This window comes from Nyctibius grandis, chromosome 2, assembly GCF_013368605.1.
Source record: "Nyctibius grandis isolate bNycGra1 chromosome 2, bNycGra1.pri, whole genome shotgun sequence".
NCBI lineage: Eukaryota > Metazoa > Chordata > Aves > Nyctibiiformes > Nyctibiidae > Nyctibius > Nyctibius grandis.
Window position 1 is genome coordinate 37,435,849 of NC_090659.1, and position 26,172 is coordinate 37,462,020.

Genomic DNA, 26,172 nt, shown 5'->3' on the forward strand with positions numbered 1-26,172 from the left:
AAAGAGAGGAAGGTAAGGCTTCCGTAACAGGCAATAGTTTGAACTAACCCGATTAGCATCTTCTGTACAGTCTTCTCGTGACGAGCCAACTGATCTTGTGAGTGACTTATGCTGCACCTGTGGAGATAACAGTTGTAGGCTGTTTGCTCTGGCTGCCATCCCTTGCCCTATGCTTAAGCCACCCTCTGAGCCCTTTGACCTCACTCTGTCCCGGCTCACATACATAGAGTGTCTATGAGGGCGCTGCTGTGAAGAAAAAGGACTGGTATAACCTAGACCATAGGAAAAAGATTCATGTGGAGCAGACAGAGAGTGGGAATGGCTTCCATCCATGTGATCTGGCAGTTTTAACTCCTCCATTGTTTTAGAGTGTCTTGTTGATGGTCTTCGGGTATCCAGGGTACCCTCACTGCGGTTATTCCTCCCAGATGGACTGAGCAAAGTTCTGTTATCACTGTGTCGAGGAGCGGTTGGACTGGTAGGAGAGTTCAAGTCCATACAGCTGGATGGAAAATACCTACTGCTGTTTGGTTCTGCTGCTTGGGCCCTGGCCTCAGAAAGGTTGCCCACGGATTTTGAGTCTGTCAGAACCCCATGGCTCTTTGACTTTGTCCGATATGAAGGACTCTTAGAAGACTGTGGGATAGTATCAATATAGCTGTGGCGACTGTGCTTATCGCCGGGTTGCAGTGTCCCAGTTTTGCTTTGAGAAGTTTCCATAAACGAGTGCCGGTTCTGCTGAGATCTGGTGTTAGACTTCAGGTACTTTGTGCCTGGACCATCAGAACTTTTTGGGTCCACATTAAAATCAAATTCTGTTTTTGCCTTTGTTTCCTTTGGGCTGAGAAGATGTGGCATGTTATTATTGGCTAGATCCTTGTTGCCAGATCCAGGTGTGCTGCCTGATTTTTTTGCATGCATTGGACTATGTGCAGCTCCAGGGTTTCCATTTAAAAAGCTTTCATTCGCTGGAAGACCCTCTTCTCTTGGCCCACCAACCCCTAGTGTCTGTATATCCTTGCTGTTTGATCTGTGGTGTGACTGCAAAGCAGAACTTTTGCTGGCTTGATTTCTACATTAAAATGCATAAAGAAGAATTAATATACCAGATTACATATGCATGTATTAATAACTTCAACAAAAGTACTTTTTTCAGAAGGGAGTCGCCATTTAAACCCACAAAATTTAACTGCAGTAACATCAAATACTGCCAACTAGGCATCAGAAGCTCCACTAAAGTAACAGATTTGCAAGTGTTAGTACATTGTTGTTTCTTTTTGGTTATATCCTGATGGACAAACTCAGCTTTGTTTAATGGATTCTGCTGACAAAATAAATGAAGATATAAAATCCGGTCACAGAAATTTGAACATATATCTACACATTTATGTATGTGTGTAATATATGTGCACATCAATAATGTAAGCACTACATTATGAAAATTAGATGTGTATCCATTGAAAAAAGTCTTAAATACACCTGGCACATCAAAATGAAGGTAGAACGATAAAGTATGTCGGCACTGTCAAAAAACCCCGATACAATCAATGCTGCAGGCCATCTAATGTATGTCTCATTTGGACAGGGAGGGGAGGGGAGAGGAGGGGGAAAAGAGGATATTGTGCTGGTAAAGATACCCAGATGGAGTAAGCCTGAGTTAAGTGCAGCACAGCAAGCCCTGTAACACCAAGCCCAAAACCAGGTCTACCACAGGAAGCCCAACTTTTGTGGAACTTGGCACTATCCCAGTTCTTGGCACACTAACTCATCCCCAAAGCTGCACCTGAAATGCTCTGCAACCAGACTGACTTGGTGCAGGGCTACTTGGTCATGTCCTTAACCTCTACTCTACTTTCCATCTCTCCTGGTTTTGGGATTATGGGACTGAGATATGAGCTGGTTCTGCAAACACTCAGCCTGAATTTGTTTGAGCAGGATTTATTATCTCAGGTTTTATGGCCTTACGCTGGCACTGCAAACTAGCCATGACTGAGCAGTGCTGCAGCTGTACTGTTAGCCTTGATGGACCTAGGCTGGCTATGAACAGTTAACTTATTTTTGTATCAAATCTATGATAATGTAACTCAGACATATTACTGAGGGTTGAAGTGAGAGCTTACTGTACAGATGAGTTTGTACCTTTGTTGATCTTGTTGCTAACTATAATTGGATAATGCTAGCCATTTTTACACTTAGGATTTTTGTACTACCCACTTTCAGTGATCTAATCATGTACTCTATTACAGTTTTGAGAAATTTAGCAATTTTAATGCCAGTTTAAAATATTTTTTAGTCAAAAGGCAGAATACTTTTTTAGAACTTAGAGATATAAGGAACCTAGTAATTTTAAATCAAGCAGCTAGGCAAGCCTTTGTATTAGACAAGAAGTTTCCTATGGATCTAGGTTTTCCTTTCTGATGCCACATCTCTAATGGTAAAACTTCTATCCTAAATATATACAAGGGCAGCTAAAACTTTTTGGTGTCTATCTCCAAAAAAGTATAGATTGTAAATGATGTCAACATCCCAAATCTTAAAATGAGGAGCATTTTTTGAATCTCACAGGAAGAGCTAAAGAAAAACACGGCTAAGATTAAAAGTCACTGCCATTCTGCATACTTCAGAGGGCGACCTATAGGAAAGTTTTTGTCAGAGCACTGCCATGAGGCTTTCTGTACTGAAGTATCTTATCCTCCAGTAAACCTGGTTCATTAATGTATTAAAATCAAATGGGTTTTCTCAAGCTATGTGGGTCCAACAAGGGAGTTTCTGAGCAAACACACCCTCCTTTAAGTTCAAGCAGACTAGACTTGATTTGTAACTGCAACTGCAGACAAAATTCTCTCCATCCCCAATTTGGATCATGATCATTGCACCAATTTTCAGGACATTTAGCTGCTAAAAATCTGTGTGAATTTTGAACTTTCAAATATCAAAACCCTGGACAGATTTGCACATGTACAGTAATGGCAGCACTCCAAAGAAAAGAGCATTCCTTTGGAATCTCAGGCATCCTCCAAGCCACAAAATTCCTACTGCTGTTCAAGAAAAAGGCTAACATTTTTTTAAGATGGGTAAGCCAACTTATTTTTCCTTTGTCATATGCAGAAATGGCTTGAACATTGTATTTTTTTTTCAAGAAGCATTCAGCACGATGCAGAAAGTTAGCAAAAATTTCAGCTTGAATAGCTATAGTACAGTAAAACTGTGTCAACTTTCTTTATTCAGTGAAGCCACATGGAACAGTATATATGTCTCAATATGCCTAAACTGTCAAACGACTGCTTTTCTTTTCTGGTAGATGATTAAGCATGATGATATGTAAGCATGACAGCAGCTCACTCATTGGCAGAGCAAATGTCAGTGATGACGGTGACATGACTACGTTTACCTGTTAGATAACGTGTTGCTGTCTACGTGGTAAGGTTTTCTCTTAGCTGACCGTGAAGGTGAGCTTCCACAGCGATCCAAGAGTCTTTGGGTTTGAAAAGAAGGATGGTTCAAACATTGTTCTGTCAAATATCTATCTGCTGGATCTAACTTCAGCAAGTTCTTTGGAAAACAAATCCCAAAGTTTAAATGTTAGTATCTGCATTTGCATCAGCAAAAAATATAACAAAATAAAGAACATTACTGGGATAGTTTTTTAATCTCCAGAGTTTCTGTGATTGATGTAAGTGCCACAACAATTTCATGTTGCATTTAACTACATAAGATAGAAAATACACACTTTCAAAATACTATGTTCTACTTAAAAGATGTTCTACTTCCTTATTATGAAACATATATACATGCTACATGTATATAATGAATATATATATAGTTATATATGAGTGCTTACAATATGTTTAAAATACAAAAATATATAAAGATGTAAAAATGTTTTAGGTATATACCTATATATTTTAAAAATATATGTATTTTAAACATATTTTTCATAATATACATTCCAACAATGTTGTTTAGAATGAAAAATATTAAATTTACTGGTAATAAAATGCTACAATGAAACAGGCTTTACAAACAAACAGAACAAGCATGTGTGAACATTCTTATACAAACAAAAATTGTTTTTTTAAAGTTAGTATTTTTAAAAATATACAAATATAAGAGTTTTGGTTTTGACTTCTAGGGTCCAACTCCACCCATATTTTTAAAGAATTATCTAAAGGAACAATTTCTTCATGGAAAGGGTTATCAAGCACTGGAACAGTGGAGTCACCATCCCTGGAGGGATTTAAAAGCTGTGTAGATGTGGTGCTTAGGGACATGGTTTAGTGGTGGCCTTGGAAGTGTTGGGTTAAGGGTTGGACTCGATGATCTTAAAGGTCCTTTCCAACCAAAACCATTCTATGCTAAACTGTTTACAATGTACTCAGAATAATATTTGCCTTATAATTCTGTTAGATCTGCTGTGATTCTGAAGAAAGACACTTTCTGACATGTAGAAAATATTTAATCACAAAAGTAAAAACCCACGGGTTGGGTATTTTGATGAGTTTGAAAGGTTTCTTGCAGGAACAGGGCAATACAAAACTTATGTTGGAATATTTGAACATGCATGAATGTCCGCAAGGATAAAAATTTGAACGGCTATTAAATAAAAAGAATAGCTATTTTTTTAAGGGTTATATAAGTTGAACAGAGAACAACTCTATGTGTGTATGTGCATGTGTATACACACACAAAATGCATATCTGTATATGCATTAACATAGTACTCAGCCACTTAACCACAAATTAGTTTTCCCTTCACAGGGTCCCTGCACTTCAAAATGGAAAATGCTCAGGAAACAAAGCAAGTGGCAAACTACATTCCTACGTAGTTTGGTCACACAGTATGAAGTATCTTCCTTTCTCAAAGTGATAAACCATGTACTGCATGATTAACTTTTTCTTTCCCCTTTTTTTCTGGTGCTCATCACTACAGTGGCCCAAATGTCCCAAACAAACACACGAAGGCCACGCGTGATTTCCACATTCCTCCTCAGAAGAGAGGACGTACAGAGGCTTCCCTCAAGTGCCTGCACACTAACTTGCAGAGCCTGAACCACAAGCAAGGAGACTGAAAGTCCATAGGGAATCACAAGGCTGAAGGAAAGAAGCCAGAGAGTGGTGGTCAACGGGACTGAGTCCAGTTGGAGGCCTGTGTCTAGCGGAGTCCCTCAAGGGTCGGTACTGGGACCAGTTCTATTCAATATATTCATTTATGACTTGGATGAGGGAATAGAGTGCGCTGTCAGCAAGTTCGCTGATGACACAAAACTGGGAGGAGTGGCTGACGCGCTGGAAGGCTGCGCAGCCATTCAGAGAGACCTGGACAGGCTGGAGAGTTGGGCGGGGAGAAACTTAATGAAATATAACAAGGGCAAGTGTAGAGTCCTGCATCTGGGCAAGAACAACCCCATGTACCAGTACAAGTTGGGGGCAGACCTGTTGGAGACCAGCGTAGGGGAAAGGGACCTGGGGGTCCTAGTGGACAGCAGGATGACCATGAGCCAGCAGTGTGCCCTTGTGGCCAAGAAGGCCAATGGCATCCTGGGGTGTATTAGAAGGGGTGTGGTTAGCAGGTTGAGAGAGGTTCTCCTCCCCCTCTACTCTGCCCTGGTGAGGCCGCATCTGGAATATTGTGTCCAGTTCTGTGCCCCTCAGTTCAAGAAGGACAGGGAACTGCTAGAGAGAGTCCAGCGCAGAGCCACGAGGATGATTAAGGGGGTGGAACATCTCCCTTATGAGGAGAGGCTGAGGGAGCTGGGTCTCTTTAGCTTAGAGAAGAGGAGACTGAGGGGTGACCTCATTAATGTTTATAAATATGTAAAGGGCAAGTGTCATGAGGATGGAGCCAGGCTCTTCTCAGTGACATCCCTTGACAGGACAAGGGGCAATGGGTGCAAGCTGGAACACAGGAGGTTCCACATAAATATGAGGAAAACTTCTTTACAGTGAGGGTGACTGAACACTGGAACAGGCTGCCCAGAGAGGTTGTGGAGTCTCCTTCTCTGGAGACATTCAAAACCTGCCTGGATGCGTTCCTGTGTGATATGGTCTAGGCAATCCTGCTCCAGCAGGGGGATTGGACTAGATGATCTTTTGAGGTCCCTTCCAATCCCTAACATTCTGTGATTCTGTGAAGGCTGTGAACCTGCCTGGAATCCCAGAGAAGCAGTGGGACAGGGCTCATGGCTGAGGCATGGTCACTGATGGTTACAGCTGGCTTCAGAAGGAAGGGGGCAGGGAGGGAAAAGAGTGGCACTCCACATAATTGAGTTCCTGGATGGTATCAAATGCCAGCATGAAACAGAAGGTATATCCATTGACAGTCTCGGGGTCAGGATTAGAAGGGAAAGCAACATTTGGGATGTTATGGTGGGGGTTTGCTACCAACCATGCATTGAAGAGCATGAAGATGATTAAGAGGACAACTCTCTACAACAACAAGCAGAAGCCTCCTGATCACAGGTCCTTATCCTCATGGCAGACTTCAATTATCCAGACATCCAGCCTGTGTAGATGATCCAGGATATGTCTAGATTATGTTGGTGGCAATTTCCTAGTGCAGCTGCTGGATAGGCGAATCAGCCAAGGGCAGGACTTCACTCTACTTGACCTGCTGCTCACCAACAGTAAAGTACTGGTGACAAATCTGATCAGAGAAGACAGCCTGAGCTGTAGCAACCATGAGATGATTACAGTCAGGATTCAAAGGAAGGGTGGGAAGATAAACACCAGGGACAGGACCCAGGACTTTAGGAGAGCAGACTTCAGCTTCTATAGGGAATTACTGGACAGAATCTCCTGAAAAACTGCCATCAGAGGAAAAGTGTCCAGGAGAGCCACTTGATTTTTAAAGAAAATTTCTTGAATATTCCAAAGCATCTTATTGTACAGAAGACCACAAAACTTTGCATAAGGTCAGGATGGCTAAACAGGGAGTTTCTTAATAAACAAAAATGCAAAACAGGAGTGTATAAGAAGTAGAGTCAAGGACAGGAGACAAAGGAGGACTGTAAAAGCATTGAGTTAGCACAAAAGATAGGCCACTTCGAAGGCCAAAGTCCAGCTGGAGCTAAGGCAAGTGAAGAACATCAAGGGTAAAAAGAAAGGGTTCTACAAGTATTCTAGTAGTAAACAGAAGCTCAGAGAAAATGCATGTCTGCTGCTGAATGAGGGAGACAACTGAATGACAGATGATATGAAAAAGACTGAAATACTCAAGATCTTTTTTGCCCAAGTCATCCCATGCAAAACCAGCTCCCAACTCCCAAATGCATGCTTGCAAAACAGCATGATTTGTGAGGGAGAGGGAAGGAGCAACAAAGCAACGGGGCCAAACATGCCTCTTTATTAATCTATTGCAGAAATTATCTCTAAATAGAGATATATCAAGAACTCACTACTTCAGCTGGCGTAAATTGAAGTGTGGGTTATTCAGTAATCTAGAAATCAGACCTGAGGTCCCTGGGAATGCAGATAATGAGGAACACACCAAGTGTGGACATGTGCCAGACTGTCCAGCGTCTGGAGAAGAGACAGGCATACAGCAAAGTATGTGCAGTATTTGTAACATGCAACTTAACCACGTCTCTTCTGTTCTCTTCTTGTCGTCTCCTGCTCGTTCTTTAACAATGTTCCAACTCCTGAATTAAGTAATGTAGGCCAAACGCAAAATATCCCCTCTACAGAATCCCTGACCTTTCTCACCTTGCAGGGAGAAATACGGACAGAAAACTTGAAAAGAATTATTTAAAGTCGAATGGAATTATTTGGAAACCTGTGCTTCCCTAAAATTCAAGTGCTTCATTACACAACTTCGTAACTTTTATATCACACCAAAAGAACTCAAAAGACACTGAGATATAACATAAAAATTAGGATAAAATGAAAATAAACCCTACTCCAGCATGTGTAACAATGATCTTGAAATTGCTTTTCTGCAATATATGCTACTACAGTTTGAGCTGCAGCTATGATGCCAGAAAAAAGTTTCTGTTAATTAGAAAATAGAGGAGAATGTATAATACCAAAACAAGCAATTATACACACCGAGGTATCGAATTTGTGGACTCCATGAAACCAAGATAAAAGCTATGCTGACTCTCTTCATAAGGCAGGGAGATTAAATGAAGTCATTTGAACTGGTTGTGTTACAGAGTAGAGCAAATTTGGTGGATTTCTACTGGCTACATCAATACTGCTAAAAGCAAGTAAACACCTAGGTATACCCCAAAGGACACGACCTCTGGTTTCCAAGACAACTGGTGCAGGGACCACACAATTAATTTAGAGTTGATTAGCCATATCCATGCTTCATATCTGTCCAAGATCGCCTTTAACTCTTAGGTGGTACCCCTGTGATACTAAACCTAATTTTTGATACTATGACTTTTTTTTTTTTCCAGCTCACTGTGGACGAAATAATGGGAGGGTTGTACTGCAGCTTACCACAGTGATGTTTTTGTAGTACCATAATAAGGACAACTATATGTGTTGCATACCCAGGAATATGGCACAAATGCATAGCACAATGCTTTACAGTGTTTGGCCATTTTGAGGGGAGCCAGCTTCTCCTGATGCCCTGTAAGAAATTATCTCAGGATCATATCCTAGTTTGGCCATGGTTAACCAGCTGACTTTTTCCAAAACAGGACTGAAGAGTCCTGTTGTATGAACAACATACACGCTGTGTAGAGATGTGCAATAGCAAGCAGATTAAGGGCTCAGGTAGAAAAAAAAAAAATTACTGTGCGTCAGCTTTGTCTTTGACAACTGTCCACGTTCTCATACTTATCCAACAACAAATGAACAAAAAACTCAGGTTAGCATAATACTCTGTGGATTTATCTAAATTTATTACGGGCTGAGAGCTCATACTCCAGCATTACTAAGGTAACCTGTGCATTTGAATGTATGTCAGTGTGAATGCATATTGCTGCAAATGACAGTGATTCTGTTGTCTGGACTATGTATTGTTTATCAAATAAGTCAAATTTGAACAGACTCTCCAGGCATTTGCAAGCGATATTTTCCCAATTCCTAGGAAATATCAAGCCTTGCTACAAACAATGGTGATATCAAAATATCTCAAAAGGAAGTTCTCAAGTACTTTTAAGATGTATTATATTAGGAAACAAAGATAAAAAGTCACTTACACCTTTCCCTACATATTATAGACAGAAAATAAAATACATTTTCCTACCTTCATAAGATCAAGCAATACACCACTTAAAATTCCCAAATATCGTCTCTCTAAAGACTGTGGATGATTGACTGCTGGAAACTGTAAAAACAATATAGCATAAATATACTGAGAATATAAACAAGGTACACACGAATACGATGTTTCAAAAAATAGAAACCACACAGTGAATAAAGGCATGTAATTAATGGGAATCATATGCCCTGGAAAAGTTAGTGGTTTATGGAACATTACAAAACATTATAATGAAACAAATAATTGTTGATGTATGATATGCACCTAGTCAACCAAAGAGAGTATTCTTGATTAGTAGGGCAGTCAAGGAACCTCTCTCAAATGAATAATAATCAACTTAGATTTACAAATGTGTTTGTGGCATTATGACTGACAAGAGGTGGGAGGTTTAAAATAGATTCAGAAATAACAGAAGAAATATATATTAAAAAAAAGGATTAAAAATAGCTTTGAGAGAATTTGAGAGTGCAAATACAGTACTAACTAAATACCAAATATTAACAATGTTTTTAGTGGAAAACATCAAAAACCCAAAGGTTTAAGGTTCAAGATTACTCCTGTGGTCATGCTGTAGTCAGAACGAGCAACACCATGAGAAGCAGTGCACGCTGCTGGAGGGCATCTTCTGTCAACTAGAGTCTGGAGAAAACCTGATGAAGGCAGTATTTGAAACTAGCCCTGTCTGGAAAGAAGAACAGGACAAGCAGGGATGATTTGAAGAAAGAAAAAATAAAGCACAGAATTGGATTTTTTGCTTGCTTTGTAAACAAGACAAGAGTCAAATAAAATGAAGATGGAATCTTTTCTTTTTATCAAATGAAAAATGATCCGCTCAATATTTCATTGCTATAACATAATGTTAAGTACAATGAGTTGAAAAGAAGCAGACAACAGAGATCCATTTCCAGACCATGGCACATGTTGAACTGACAGCAAACAAATAGATAAACTGATTTCAGCAAGGTAACTTCAGATTTTAAAACTAAACATATACGCCAGATGTTTCCAGGATTAGAAATTAAGGCTGGATTTCCAACAGAGGCATAAAAAAATCTCATGGATCCAACTTATGCTGATTTTAGGGAAAATTATGCATTTGAATACCAGAGAAGCCTCTGGAAAAAAACGAACCGAAACCGAACCAACAATCAGGCAGCCTACTGGCATTAATCACAGTTTAACCAAAACTACACAATTGAGATCCAGACACTTTGTTAGCTGTTCCCAGAGTTGTGGAATTTGCCTAATACTATGCAAGTGTTTCAATTGCAGCCTGGCTTGATCCCATCCACATCCTATGTATTTTCCAAAAAGTCTTCTTAAGCTAACACATCAAAGCAAGAACACTGACAATAGGAAGCACGCAGTGTTCTCGTCTACTGGTACATAAAAGCCATCACTATACGTCCAAATAGGCTCAAGTCATACATAAAATATACCCACATAAAATACTGAGTTGTAGTTAAAAATCACTGCAAATACAACAAAATAAGAAAATTCAAGTCAGTGATTAAGACAGACAACAGCAACAAAAAAATCAACAAACATCACGATAAACACTTTATGTGGAAGTTTGCTATAGTATAAAAACATACGAGAACTATACGTTTGGTCTAAAATGCCAATGAGCAGGAAGTCTTAAAGACTTTTATTCCTTTACTTTCACTTGTGCATTTTCCAGCTCTCACATCTACGGATTGCTACAGTTAGGTGCACATATTTACACGTTCACCTTCCTCAGCTGAAATACTAGCTTCAAACCTATACTTTACAGAGAAACACAGTACAAACGCTCATTTCCAAAAATGCATTTTATTTGGAAGCAAAACGCACTGCATGTGCATAGGTGTTAGACCACTATGAATTGCTGCCCATTGTTTGTACTGGCATTACTTTTCATAAATTACATTATGTGAGCTTTGAAGGAAAATGAAAGAACATTAGTTTGAATGTGTTTGCTCCTAAATAGTCTCTGTATTTTTCTTTTTACTTTGCTTTCTTTTGAAGTGGTTTACTAATGATTGAGATTTTTTTTAAGTTCAAGTCTGCTATGTTGATCTTAGATAGCAACTTAGGTGAACTAAGGCTTCCATGCTTCCTCCACTTTTTACATGAACCAAATGGCAAAATACTCTTGTCTTCATGTAGAATGACCACCATAAAGAAGATTTTATATCTGGAATGATCAGAGAAACATGAAAATGTGCCAAAGCCATGCAAAGCAGTAATAAGAGATGGCTATTCACTGGAATTGTTCAGATTCTCCAGCTTATTTATAACTTATTTGTAGAACAATATTTACAGCCCTACATTACCACTCACATTTTCCATAAAGGCATGAGCCTATTGGTACCTTCTAATCCCATATTATTTTATAACCTTGGACCTTCAACATACCGTGGAGGTTTTCTTCCTCAAAAGGACTGAAAAGAGATCACTAAATACTCCCTAAACCTCAGGAGTGAGGAAAACTATGTATACGTATATGCATGGAGGAAATGAGCAGGAAGAAAGGACAGAAAGTTTGCGAATGTGCATCTGTATACATGTGCATATGGTGCTGGAGTGTTTGTATTAGAATTTTTTAAATCCTGTGCTACAATATGGTAGTACTCACAGTTATGGTAATATAGAAATTCACAAAGCCTAAACATATTGATAAACAATTCCACATCATGGGCTAGTTTCTATCTAGTGAATACCCAGAGCCAGATCCAGCTTGTAAATAACAACTTGCATGATCACAGCATACCTTCTATCTGCTATGCAATAGAAAATCTTCCACTATTAAGCACTATGCTACTTTCAGAAAAATGTACTTTTAAGGCTGTCTTACAGCATGGAATAAATTTTTCCCATGAACTAACTAATTATCACATTCCAAGCCAATGGTTTTGGTAGTATTTTTAATGTTTAAGCCATTATTCAGACTTTACTTCAGTATTCAAAAACTAATCTCTATTAGAAGGCATGTCATTGTTGTTATCATTAGCTTCCTGACTTTACAGATGGGGCTAAGAAGGCAGCAACATGTCTGAAGACAAGTAATAAACCATTGGTCCAGGATAAGAAGAGAGACTCATAACACTCAACGCTGTGCTAATCACAGTAGGTCCATACTGTATTCTTGAATTACTGTATTTTAAAGTTACAAAACAAAGATATTTTATTCTCAACCTAAGACATTACAGAGCATTTATCCAAATAAGATTACACTGCACAACTAGCACTGCTGTAAAATAATGTTGAAGAGGCAGTAATTTATTTTGCTTACAACTTTTAAAGCATTGCTTTCCTGATAAGGGGTTAGACATTTTTTTAAACAGAAAATCCCATCCAGCCCACTGTTCTGAACAGGATCAAATACAAATAGCATCTCGCAAGAAATGCTTGTCTAATCGTTTTTTCAAACCCTCCGCCTATGGAGGGTCTACCAACTTCAACAAAAACTCTTAGGAGTTAGCTATCCTTGTAGCTAAAATAATTGTTCTAACGCCTTAGTCAAATATATATTTTCTTATCATTGTCAGCTAAACACAATTTATGGCAACTTTTAACACAACTAGGTCCCTCCTTTTTCCCTTTCTTATTCTCTTAAGTTCTCTCTTTTACAGAATAAAACTCAAATCTAGCATAGATCAGGTCTCCTAAAACCTTTGTATGTCTCTTTATAGAATTTTACAGTAACAAGTTCAGACCATTTATCAAGATCATGAATTCACCTTTCTAAGCAACATTCATTAATAGAAAATGACAATCAAAATTGAATTACAAGGAAACATGAGTACAATCACTAACCAGGTATTGTTAAAGATAACAGAGCTATTACTTATATATTATTTCTGGCATTTTGCCATATTGCGTGTCCCAACTTGAGCAGCTTCTTCACACAAGTGAGCCTCTGTCATTACATGGTATTGGCAAACCCCTGAAAGGGGAACAATGCTGTCAGTAGGAAGAGCGTTTTTACTCACGTGGCTTACATCAACCCCTCAGGAATATAAGTCAAAAGGCAAAAAGCTCTTCTGCCATGATAGCAGCATCTATGGCTCAGATGTTTCCAAGAGAGTAGCCTGAAGATAGTGGGCATCAACTTTCCACATTGTGAACTGACAGAGCTATGCTACTAAATTTCACAGTGCAAACCTGGCAGGGTAATGCTAAGCTGGGTGTGAATGCTAACTTACATGTCAAAAAAGTCAAAGAAACAAAGAAAATCTTTAGTCAACTTTTAACAGTAAACCTAACATATTTATAAAACTCAATACTGGTGTAATCAGAATTTTACTTTGAATTATGAATGCCTTATAATCTAAATATCCTATACTTACACAGAAACACATGCAATAGGTAATGCACAATGGAAATGAAAATAGCCTTCACAGCAACAACGACAATAGTGTAAATACTGTGTGAGTAAATTTGAAAAAAAAAAAAAAAAGAACAAAGGTTTCTCTTACCCGCAAGCCATGGAAGCGTGGATTGCTATAGAAGAGCTTCATCTGCTCGGCTGGCAGTGGGCCTAACACCTTCTGAATGGTAAAGAGCTGGTCAATCTCGCTCTCGCCAGGAAACAAGGGCTGCCCATCACTCAGCTCTCCCAGGATACAGCCTACAGACCACATATCCACAGCCTTTCCATAAGGGGCTCTGTAAAGTGAATGTACAATGTTTTTCACCCACTGACACTGTCTTCTTACCGAGATGTTTCAATTTGTTGGCCATATTTCCCATGGTCCGCTTCCTTACAACACAGAAAAATAAACGTTGATGTTAAAGAAACTATCTCAGACACCAAGCTCTCTGTTTCTGCCCTGGATTGCCTGATGTATCACTGCTTGAAAAGGCAGGTGAGGAATTCTCAAGTACCCCCAAGGACCTGGTTACCTTTGTGAAAAATCTTACATACAAGAATAATATTTTTGACTGCGAAGCAGTTACCATTCCAAGTAAAACTAGCACTAACTTCCTTTCTCTCCAGGGGTTAATGACTCTGCCCTTTTTCTGAGTTACATTTCTTTTTCCATTGTGCTTAACAGGGGGACAGACACACTGCATCTGGCCACTGGGAGAACAGAAATGATAAGAAATCTGTTTCAGCATTCATAGAGTGAAATTTTAATTAGCGAGAAAACAGAATGTCCCTGAAAACTATTCCTTAAAAAATACAGGTGGCAATTAAAGCATCATAAAAGAAGCAATTCCTGTTTTGGAGCAAAGCCACAGGTGGGGTTTTGGGGAGAAGTTCTGATGGGTGGTCTCTGTGTGTGCAAGCAACGTTGTGTGGTGAGGAGGATGGCACCTGGTATTTTAAGCTGGTAATGACAAAAGAAGCTAGGTCAGCCATGAAGAGGTGTAGGGAATTCACCAGAGACAAAACTAAGTGATGAGAGTGTTACACCAGCAAGAGCTATATCAGTTTTTCTTGAGACTACATACAAAGGTATTTAATGGAAGAAGAGGTAATATACATACTCTAGTCAGGAGAGTCAGGAGAGACTATGGGCTTGAGGACGGTTTGTAAGACATGTAGGACAGAACATCAGAATGTAGAGAATGGAACGTCGTATGAAAAGAAGATAGTGGCAGACTACTGCAACATTCAGTCTAAAGGCACGAGCACCGAAGAAACAGAATCCTTTTGAACAGTTTCTGATTTTTCACTCTAAGGTTCTGTTCCTCGGCAAGCTTGTTTAGCTGCCTACTTCAATTGTGCAATAGCTAACGCGTTACATACTTTTGGCTTTTCATTGTTCCTACTACAGACCGAAGTAACTCTTTTTCTGTACGCTCAAGTTCTTGCTTGTTGAATTTGTAAAATTTTTGTAAACATCCAACTTATTCCAAGAATTGCTTTGGGATGTTTAGGTTTTGAGCAGAACAACTGGAGAATTCTTCTCATGTTGAAGAAAAAACATATAAAAAGAATAAAGACTGGAACAAAGACTGAACTGAAAACATATTTCACTGAGTCTCTTCTTTTTGAAACTTGTAATCCAACAACTAACCTCTGTTTTAAGAGTTTTTTAAGTTGCAGCTGGCTTGACTATTTCTGGAATAAGACAGCACCAGGAGTTGCAGGTGACAAATCCTCTCCTAAATCTGTTCCCTTCGCTCCTTCCTTATGCGGATGATTAAGGATGTTTGGAGAGAGAACACCCTCAGTCTAAAGAAAAAAATATCTGACTTTTCCTCATTGATTACTCATGATCAGTTACTTCACTTTACCAGGAGCTCACTTGGCCAGAGGACCCTGTAACCCTTGTGATGATTTAGTTAGGTGAAGGTGAAAAAGCGTTTCTAGCTGGACAATAGCCTAAATGAAACTACAGGCCCACTGAGATGCCTAGTGCAGGAGTCTATGGTACCTAGGAAAGCTGAAGTAGGACACCAAAATTTCAAGAACTGTTTGCCTTTCAGAATTTGCCATGAGACACTGCAGCAAGTTTGCGCCATTGGAACAGACTGCTGACAAGGAATCACCAGTGGCAAAGCTCCTGAAGTACTACTACTACAATGGCTCTCTGGGTTCATAATTCCCTTAACTAATCTCGCATAGTGACTACTTGTAAATTTGCGGAGAGATTCAATGTTGTCCTTTCTCTGATGCTGCTAGTCCAACCCACCCATCAGGTCAGGTCTGAGTGCCGAGGAAGGACTAGTTTTTCTCCACACTGCAAAAGGCAATAAAGATGACAAGAGACTCCAAAGCCAAGGATCTCCTCTTAAGATATTCTGTGCCTGTACTGGAAAACTGAGGCTCTAAGCAAAACAGTTTGTGAGAGTGCAATTGAAAAAAACTAGCTTTTTATGGTGACAGAAAAACAAACACATCTTTATTTGCAACCCCTTTGATAAGGCAGGTTTCTCCACTGAAATGGGAAATGGGGAAGATGTTGCTGTAGGCTGGGTCATTGGAGAACAAGCTAGGGTTACAACTGAGGAATGGGCTAAAACTCCTTTGAGGCAGGGACTGTTACCTTTCCTTGCTCACAAGACTAAAGAAAGCTGAATCACAGTTTAAGAAGTTTCCACTATTTACTTTGTAGTCAAACAGAAACAAATCAGAAAATACCCATTTCTTAAGGCAGTGGCAGAGTAAACTGCAACTTTTTTGTTTGAAAAGGCACACTCAAGACTCCTGTTCTGCTGATTGTCAGGACCAGTCTTATCAGATCACAGCAGGCAAACAATGCAAGAGTGATGTGGCAGGATAAATATAAATATAGGACAGAGACACCAAAAATCAGAAGTACTGTAGTCTATTCCTGCACAAATTAGATTTTCCAAAACATGTTTCCATCTAGTAATTTGGTATGCCTTAAAATCTTCTGGCTTTTAGCAATATTTTGTCATCAAAGTGTACAGAGCACTCCACTAACACTTACCTGAGGCTCTCCAAAGTGAGTAGATTTTGGGTATTCTGTGCATAATTAGGCAGCGATTTCTTTCCTTTCCTAAAATTTAAGTCTTGAACTTTATCGCAAAACAGAAACCTCTCTGGGACAAATTTTAAAAATTGAAAAAGTAAAACTGTATTTGTTAAAATGTATATATTTAATAAACCTGGGAAGACTTTTGAATATTACATGTTTATAAAGATTTGGTAAATGCAGGGGAAGAGGGAATGGGTAAGATGAGTGTCTGGGAAACAGAACAGGATTGCCAAGAAACAGGCATCACTTTGTGCCAGAAAAACTTGGCATTAAAAACATACACCAACAAAGCTGAAGTCACATACATTAAATACACATACCCCCCCCTTCTCTACAAGCTAATCAAGCAAATTTAGTCAATTACAAACAGACACAATTCCTGCTAATTTTTCTTTGGTAACAAAACAGTTTTCAAAACTGCAGGTCAGATTAATACTACATCTGCCAAGCTTTTCGTGTCTTTCCTCCTAAATCCTCATTACTGCTATAGACAAAGAGTAAAATGTTGTGTAACTAAAAAGGCCATAATTGATGCTTTCTTTCCAAGTCTTTTTTTTTATACTTATATATACACATACACACACGCACTTTGCTGAAAGCTTAATAATATCTGTTTTCTCCAAAATATGAAAAACTGAGCTTTGAGGTTTTTAATGGCAACTTCAATATACTATTCTGCACATAGCAATGCAACAACCTACCAATTTGATTAAGATTACCACAGCTCTGGGAATACTGGGATGACTTTATTGACAGAATAATTATTACCTAATGCTTTACCTATTCAAGAAACGTCTAGTTCAGTGTTAATCAAAGCTTCCAACAAAGACTTGTTTCTCAGCAGCATGAAACATTTTGCTTAAAGAATCTTAGGCGTGACCAGTACTTTTTTGATTCATCCTGTGGCTACCAATTCCTTATTTCTAGAATAAGTGTATAAAAATACATATATGCTATACATACAGGAACTGTATTCCATGACAGTGTTCACGAAGTTTAGAATAATGCACTGTTAAACTTGATAGTAATGGGAAGATCACATATAGTAGGTCTCCACTTATTTTTGTCTCTTCCTTTGCCCTTTTGGGTCCTATGAATTCGTTCATAGTATCTGAAAATCTGTTTAACCTTGTGAGGTAGTAAAACACTCATTTCACCAATTAATAAAAGAATAAAACTAAATTGTCCGGCTGAGGCTACTCAGGTAACTACAACTTTCACAGGCAACGTAACACTAACTTCTCAGTGCTTTATTATAATGATTCATACAGTCTTCTTCAATAAATTCTTCCTGACCAGTAAAAAGCTAGCACCATCCTTCTGAGCCACTTCAGCAGTGCTGGTAAAGGGTAACTGGGAATGAAAAACAAATCATAGTTTTGACCAAAAGGATGAAGAGAACTAGGAGTGTAGTGTGGTGAAGGCTGCACTGCCATTGCTATGCAATGTCCACCACAAGGCTGACGGAACATTTTAGGCTATAGGACTACCATGGAAACCTCTTCTGAAGGGAATTGCGGTGGGGGCAGGAATCTGAAGTTCATCTCTTATAATTCAGCTTCATATTTTAATCAGTTAAACACTGCTCAGCTCAAGACACGTCAACATGTCAATGATTCATGCTGACTTAGTGGAAATGAACACAAATTAATGAAAATCTGGAAGCTTATTTAAACCAAAGCGATTCTATGATTCTGATTCTATGATTCTTCTCTTTAAATCAATCACAGCTCTCCATGGGTAAATCTTACAAAAGGTGCTTGAAAAAATGTAAAGAATCAGTCAAGATTTATCATGACAATTCTACAAACTGTACTTACCCAAGCAAGAGTTCAGGTGAGCGGTACCATCTGGTAGCCACATATTCTGTATAGTTAGCATTGCTTCCTTCAGAGAGATTACGAGCAAAGCCTGTCAAAGAAACAGTGTGAAAGATTATATCCTATTTTAAATACAATATGCATATCACCACTGATTTTGGCAGGAAGAAGTCATGCCTATTTATACAGAAGCAAATTGTTTACAACCCCTAGTGCAGAATGTCTCTAACAATTGCTTGTCTACTGAAATGCAAGCTTTATTTGATACAACAGTGAAACTCAACATGTCTGTTTTAATGACTACTTTACTTGGGTACTCTCCTCAGAATTCTGTGGGGTTTTGCTATTACTTTTGGTGCTTTGCCAGAATCAGAACAGATTGATAAAAGTTACCTGTCAGTATGCCATGCAAGCTATTGAACTATTGCCACTAAATTTCACTGAGATGCTCTTTGCAGAAGATTTCTAACATTAGAAATGTAACATATGCATGGGGAGTAGACTCTTCCAGTCATTGATCCTAACTACTACAGTCTCATTGCATCCAATTTTTTAAACTGGTCAAGAGACTATGTATTATTCTCATCTAAAGACACTCCCTCCCTGACCTGGCAAGGAACAGGGTCATCTCCCCAAAACTACAAAAGGCAGGAGTCTACCAAAGATCAGCAAAACTGCTTTATATCTGCATTTGGCTCACTCCACATGTGTCAGCTTTCCACCTGCTTTGCATCACATTCACAACAAGGCTCTTAGTGAATTAGGAACAGAAATCAAGTCCAAATTAACTTCTTCCTCATCATCATTTTGTTAAGAATAATAAAAAAAAAAAAGTATACTTATTTGCAATTGTACCAAAACTTAACTTCTGTCCTAAGGCATAACAATTAAGACCACCAACTATGAGAAGAGTGCATATACTGGAAAACCCAGCTGCAGAAGTAATTTATATTTTTGTTTTCATTCTCCTCCATTTATAAAAAGTTAGCTGAGCACCACAATAATGATGTTACTGGATTCTTCATGTAGAAGTACTCTAGGGCAGATGCTGGCATTGTTTTCCAAAAAGCATCAAGTGGCTTACTGTTTTCAAACAAACAATTAATAATAAGGTGAGACAGGACAGATAGATCTCAGCAGCAAGGCTCTGGATGTGCAAGTTCCTTACTAGAGCTCAAACTGAGAGAAGTTTTTGTGACTGAAATGTAGAAGCAACATTTTCAAAATGCTTTCTTACTGGGATGTGGTATTAGAACTTGGTTCAAAATTCACTTCAGTGAAATGACTATGAGTCTTTCCATTATTGCACAAACGATGAAGAATAAAAATTTCAAAGCGTTGCAGAGGTGCAAGGCATAATTTCATTTTCAGAATCAATAAGTGCTACTTAAATGCAATAGTCATTCTTCTTTATACCTGAGTTCTTATGCAGAAGCTGCCAAAATTGCTTTTCCCACACAACTACGCTTGTAAGGTTGTAATTCTTTAAATTTTATTTTTTTTTAGTATTCTGAAAGTGTATCTCATTTGGCAGCTTAGTATGAAGGAGCCCAGGCTCGTTCACCCCTGTGGAACACTAATTTACTCCGAGTTGAAGTAAAGGTTTGGATGCAGATTATTATTATTAGACTAGTGATTTGAGAAAAAAAAAAATAGATTTGTTACTGACAGAGGTTACATCTGCTACTTCCTGCAAGATACCTCTACTTTCAAGAGTTAGTAAACTAAAAGGCATGTGTGATGAGGAATAGATATTTCAAAGTTGTCCCAAAATAATAACAATTCTGATCTGTTCCCATCAAGTCTAATGAACATTACTGATGCTGCTGGAGAAAAATTGGAAAGGACTTTTTTTATTACATACTGTAACATTGGGTTTGGGTAAATTTCTAAACATTACTACATTTAGAACTGCTTAGGCAGCCCTGTTTCTGTTTCAAATTACGTGACCAATCTGATTAATCTTGTCAGTGAAAAATTCATTCATGTGTTTAAAGAAGAGAGGGAAGATAACCAGGAACTACACTGAAGAAATGGGACAGCCAAAATGGACAGTGGCAAGTCCCAAACTGAATGGGGGTGGGGGTCATCACATGATACAGATAAACAGATGTGCTAACGTAATGCACAAGGCTGGCAGCCCACCAGCCCACGTGCACCAGAAGAATCAACAAGTCAAGGATGCATCCTCCTCCCTCCAGGCCAGTCTGTTGGAACTTGGTCACAGTCAGCAGCTAACGTAGTCTGAAAAAAGGATCAGCCCCCAACTTTACAGACTAGGTGTAGCACACATTTGATGTGGCATGGCAGAAAGGAAAATTATCATCATGGGCTTCAGTGTCATCTATATACTGTTGGGTGATACGAGATACCATTTTATGGATTCACTACTGCTCTGACTCTATGACACCCACGCTGAAAGATAACAGACAGAATTAATAATTCAAGAAAGCATAATACACATAAGGGCACAATTACTGTTTTTTTTGTCATGGTAGAGTTCGCTTATTGTTCCTTCTTCCAAATTGTGCTGAGGTAATGGGAAAATTTTTTTTATGTAAAGATATGACAAGGTAACTAGGGAGAAGATTAGACCAAACTCTAAACAGTGAGAAGGAATAGATTAGAACATGAAGACAGAAGGCAATTTGGGTGAGAGCAACTATGAAGCAATAGAGTTTGCAACTGCATCACGATGCAAGGAGGGAGAACAAGCGAAAAAAAAAGAGATTTAAAAAAAGGACTTTCAACAACTCAGACCAGGGTAGGAGAGATGTCAAGGAAAAAGATGTGAGGAAAAAAGGAGAAGATTGTCAGTTTCTTATAGAGAAATAAGGCAAATTTAAGTTAGACATAAAGTAAAGCATTCTAACATTAATGACATGTAAGTACTTAAAAAGGTGCCTAGGAACACTAGGGAACCTCCATTACTGAGAATTTTAAGAATAAGCTAAGCAAACACCTGTCAAGAATGACACAGACATGCTTAATCCTTTCTTTGAGTAGGTGGAAGAACTAGAGAATTTCTTGAGGTCTTTTCCAGTCCTGTGTTTCACGATTTCTATACTTACTCATCACACAGAGATTAAAAGATTGCTAAAACAAGTAATTTTGAAGGCCTGGTGTTGAAACAGCAAACACAGTAGTCAGAAAGCCTGTTTCCCATAGTCAGATGCATCTGCTGTAATCGGCAGTTTGTACTGTTCTCTTTTTCCACTTTTATTGGCAGAAATGACACCCACACAACATGTGTCTCATTTTTATCTAGCACGATATGTACAGAACACATGGCACAAGGATTATGAAGAACTATCTTGTTAAAAATTTATGAACTTTTCTATTCAAACATTTTTGTCTACTGGGCTATTTGGAAACACCCAATTACTTCAATATCTGCACTGGGATGGATGCACAGACTTTTTCTTTGCATTTGTTATCGTATCAGGAATGTGTCACTGTATGTGACAAGTACCCGTGTCCCAAAACATTATTTAAGTTAGGTAGGCAGACAGCATGTGTTAAATCATGTTAAAAGGTGAATTCTTATATCCTAATTCTGGAAACACTTGTGTTCAGGAAACACTTGTTCAGGAAACATTTGTGGCTAATACTGTTCTGACAGACAATTTACAGTAATAGCTTAAGCTACCAGCAATACTGTCAATTAGCAATAAGGCTAAAAGATTAAAATTGATCCCAAATTATAAGAGTTGCTTGGAATTTTAAATTCAACTAAATCTGAAATGATCAAAATTCAAACTAACTCACATGAACAATAACAACAACAGAAATTCCCATAACTTAGTTTGCCTTCCTTGAGGTTGTGCCAAGCACCGCGAGTACGTTGTGGTTGCATGTCTTTTCCAACAGCAGAAAGAGAACGTGGCTGGAGGGTATGACTGGAGCAAGCCAACAGAGCAGAACATCCCTGCTGACGGCATTCACATCATCTACACGTAGTGAGAAAACTGTTGTCCAGAACATGGTCGTACGATTTGTTTGCCTTTTTGTTTTCCTGTAATACTGCTGCACAGTGGATGTTGACACGACTTCACACGCACAAAGATTTGTTAGCTGATGGCATATGCCAACTCTTCATCCCTGGGAGAGCCCTGGCCCTGCCAGCCCCCCTGGGGTTTGCTTTGTAGGGGCATGGCCCTGCATGTAAGGCTGGGGTAAGGGAAAAGTCCTGCCCCACCAGCTCTGGGCAGCACTGCCAGGGCAGCGTGGGCACAGGGCTGCCGGGGGAGGGTGGCCACAGTGGTGCAGACAGGAGGCCTGTGGGTACCAAAAAGGCAAAGGCACCGAGGGCACCGTGCAACAGTACCCTGGTGTTCGGTCAGAGCTGTGCAGTTCCTTACACTGCAGAATAAATTACCCTTAATTCAAATAATTCATATGGACCAAATCTTCTAAGGCTTTTGCTAGAACAGTTATTGTTTCTGAAAGCTTAAGCAACAATGCCTTTAGGATTAAAAGAAATAAGCAGCACTGCAAATGACAGATGGCTTTTTTGTGTTCCTAAAAAACTATTTCAATCTATTTTTTTAGCAGTTTTTTTCATTCAAAATTACAGAGGTTTGAAATGACAGCTTTCAAACCACTCTTACTGAAAAGTGCCCTTGGGTAGCACTATGGAATTGGTTTTTATTTACCAAGCCAACCTGTAAGCTTTTTACAGGGACCAGTATTTTATTCTGTGTTTATGTAGTATTTAGAATAAAAATACAGATTGCTGGAACAGTGTACACTCTGCCCTGTTGTCCTCTGGGGATTACTCACATGGGTAAAGTTCGGCTTGTGCTTGGGTGTGGATTCTTCAAAGCCTTAAAGCTGACGTTAAACAGGTATTGATAGGTCAGGAAACATCAGAGTTAACATTACGTGTACAACTCTGGCTCTAATCTCCAGCCATTCAGTCATTAATCATATGTGGACACATGATTCCTTGATTAATGTAACAGTAAAAGTAGGCCTGTAACTACACACGTAACAGTCCATGAAAGCCAGTGGTTCATAAAATATGTAAAAAGTATAAGCTTATCATGTCTTTACTAAACAGAGAAGAATTATCTTTTTTTTTAATACACAGGCGAGATGAACCTACAGTTTTGCTAGCCTCCTCATCAGCTTATCATCCGTGCTGTTCTCAGCTGGGTGCCAGTAAAAACCTTGTCAAATATAGGAAGAGATAAATGCAGCGTTTCTATTCACATGTTAATACAGGTATTTCACAAGGTATGCAAATTAAGCCCAGAGATCTTTCAAATTAAAGTCCTAGACACAAACCTGAAGAAGAAATCAATTCTGACCACTAAAAGGGTTTTAAACAGTACATACTGTAGAACTCTTATAAGGCAAAACTCCACTGCAAGAGATTTCTTTAAAAAGGTGAGAAGAAGGTATCTATCTGTTGAACTTACCAAAGTCACACAACTTCAGAACATCATTGTGGCTTATTAAGAGATTCTCTGGCTTGATATCTGGAGTATCAGAGAGAGAGAGGAAAAAAATGCTGATAACTTCTCTTTTTAATTTTGAACTTTGTCAACAAATATTATTTCATTATAACATATTTAGAGATATTCATGCAATCGTAAATGAAGCATTACAAGAGCAACTGCTGAAACAGCTTCCAGCAATTCAGTTTGTGAACATGCAGAATTAATTTTCTGCCTTTTGAAGTCTTTTGAAGTGTTTCCCAACAAAATATGGGAAGATAAAAGGTGCTTACAGATATTCGTGGGCACCAAACCAATATACAGAATATTGCATATTGCAAAATAATACAAAGAACTGACATTTAATTACCCAGTCAACAACAAAATGTTAAGCGTGTTGTGCTCGACATTTTCAGTTATGATGATCTTCTTGATCACCTCTTGTCATTTGTTTAGAAAAAATGTGTTGTCTAGTTTTAAGCCTGTTCTTTTATTCCTACATGGATATTGTGGTATCCATATAAGGTATATTTTTCAAACTATATTTTAAAAAATATTTTCAGACTCTTGCTTATGTTTGATCAGTCTCAAATATAGACAGCATACTGTAGGAAAACTTTAATTTATTGGAAACATTCATTAGAAATGTTACTCTTGCAAAGCCACAAAGCAAAATACAATTTTATAAAATCAGGATAAAATACATAAAAGTAGATGAAGTCACACATCAAGATACATACTCTAAGTGCTTGAAGCTTAGGGGAGAAAGTAAATATACAGAGCTGAACTCATGGGAAGTGGGAGGAACTGCCTTAAGAAGTAAAACACAGGGGACCAAGCTTTAAGTTCTGGGTTATTTTTCTCCTAATATTCTATTATCAGATTCAAAAGTGAAATGACTGAGCACCATGAAATGTTTAAAAAAATCCTTTTCCTTTCGCAACGTCTGTACTGCAGTTTCACTTCACCGTGCATATGATACAATCTTTATACCATACCCCAAAGACAGTGGACAGCAAACTCTATATGTAGATGAATTTAGTTTTAAAACAATCTGAAGTCATGCAGCAGACTTAAGACCCAGCCAAATTTACAGAACTTTTTTTCTGTTGATATAAAGCAATGGCCTATATTTATGTTAAATGCAAATTACTTCAAGTTGTAACATCTTTCCCTTTAGAAAGCAAATTCCTACACGGGGCTTATTTCATGTGGAGAACTACACACTTACCTCTATGAACAATATCATTCTTATGGCACCAATGAATTGCTTTAATTAGCTGGTAGATATAGCTTTTCACTTTTTCTGGTGGAACTCCATTTGGCATTTCTTCTAGCAATTCAAGCATATTCTAAATGTTTAAAAGACACATTATTTAGAAGAGTTATATTGTAGTTGCTAGAAGATAACACGCTTTCAGCATTCTGAAGCGACCTACTTCGGCCACTGAGCCTGGCTATGCAAAATCAGTAGTTTAACATTCAAGGGGTGTATTTTAATCATAAGCATACTACTAGCTGTTTTAATTCTGGAGAAAGCACTTGTGAAGACAATAATCCTTAAAGGTGAACCACAAATATACCACAAGCCCTTAAAAGACTGTCATCAAACCACTTATCTTAAAACTTCTAAAAAGTCAGTTAGTTACAAAAAGTTGCTTAAACAGAAACACCAGGTCAGTGTGGCTATATGAAAAGTTTAGTAGAGCACAGCATTTAGTAAATATCCGACTAGTTTAACACATTGTTCTTCATTATTAAGCTAGTTCTGCTGCTTTGGCATAGCAGGGCCAAGATTATTCACAAACCATGTCTGTATGTGAATGGGCATAGTTAAAGCAACACAAGCCTGTCTGTGCAAATGAAGTAACAGATATAAAAATGCCTCACAGGGGCATAAATAGTAACCTACGGAGTATCCTATAGCTATATATCAGCTATATTGCTCTTTGCATTACAGTAACTATGGCCATATTAACTGGTTTATGGCTATATCTAGGGAAAAAAATAAACTGATTGTTTATACTAGTAAATTTCCTCTTTGAAAAAGGACACTTAGATTCCCATTATGTTAGCAAATGTCTCCAATTTTGCACAATTAGAAGTACAATGGAGTTTGTACTCTGAATCCTGAATGAATAATGGGCAGCAGCAGCCCACTTGAAGAGAGAAAACCCTTATTTACTGAATACTGAAATAGAAATACGTATTTTGGCTATATTGCCTCACACAACTCATTTAATGATGGATTTGAGCATTTGTAGA

At 38.4% G+C, this 26,172-nt stretch overlaps 1 protein-coding gene across 1 annotated transcript in view; it reads right to left on the bottom strand.

Moving 5' to 3' along the window:
• Positions 1–26,172, bottom strand: part of CDKL5 (cyclin dependent kinase like 5) — an 84,218-nt gene that overhangs the window by 20,146 nt on the left and 37,900 nt on the right. The window contains 7 exon segments of the mRNA XM_068425456.1: positions 113–1,072; positions 3,392–3,552; positions 9,196–9,276; positions 13,671–13,860; positions 18,467–18,557; positions 23,890–23,949; positions 25,139–25,259. Coding sequence (XP_068281557.1) covers positions 113–1,072; positions 3,392–3,552; positions 9,196–9,276; positions 13,671–13,860; positions 18,467–18,557; positions 23,890–23,949; positions 25,139–25,259 — 1,664 coding nt within the window.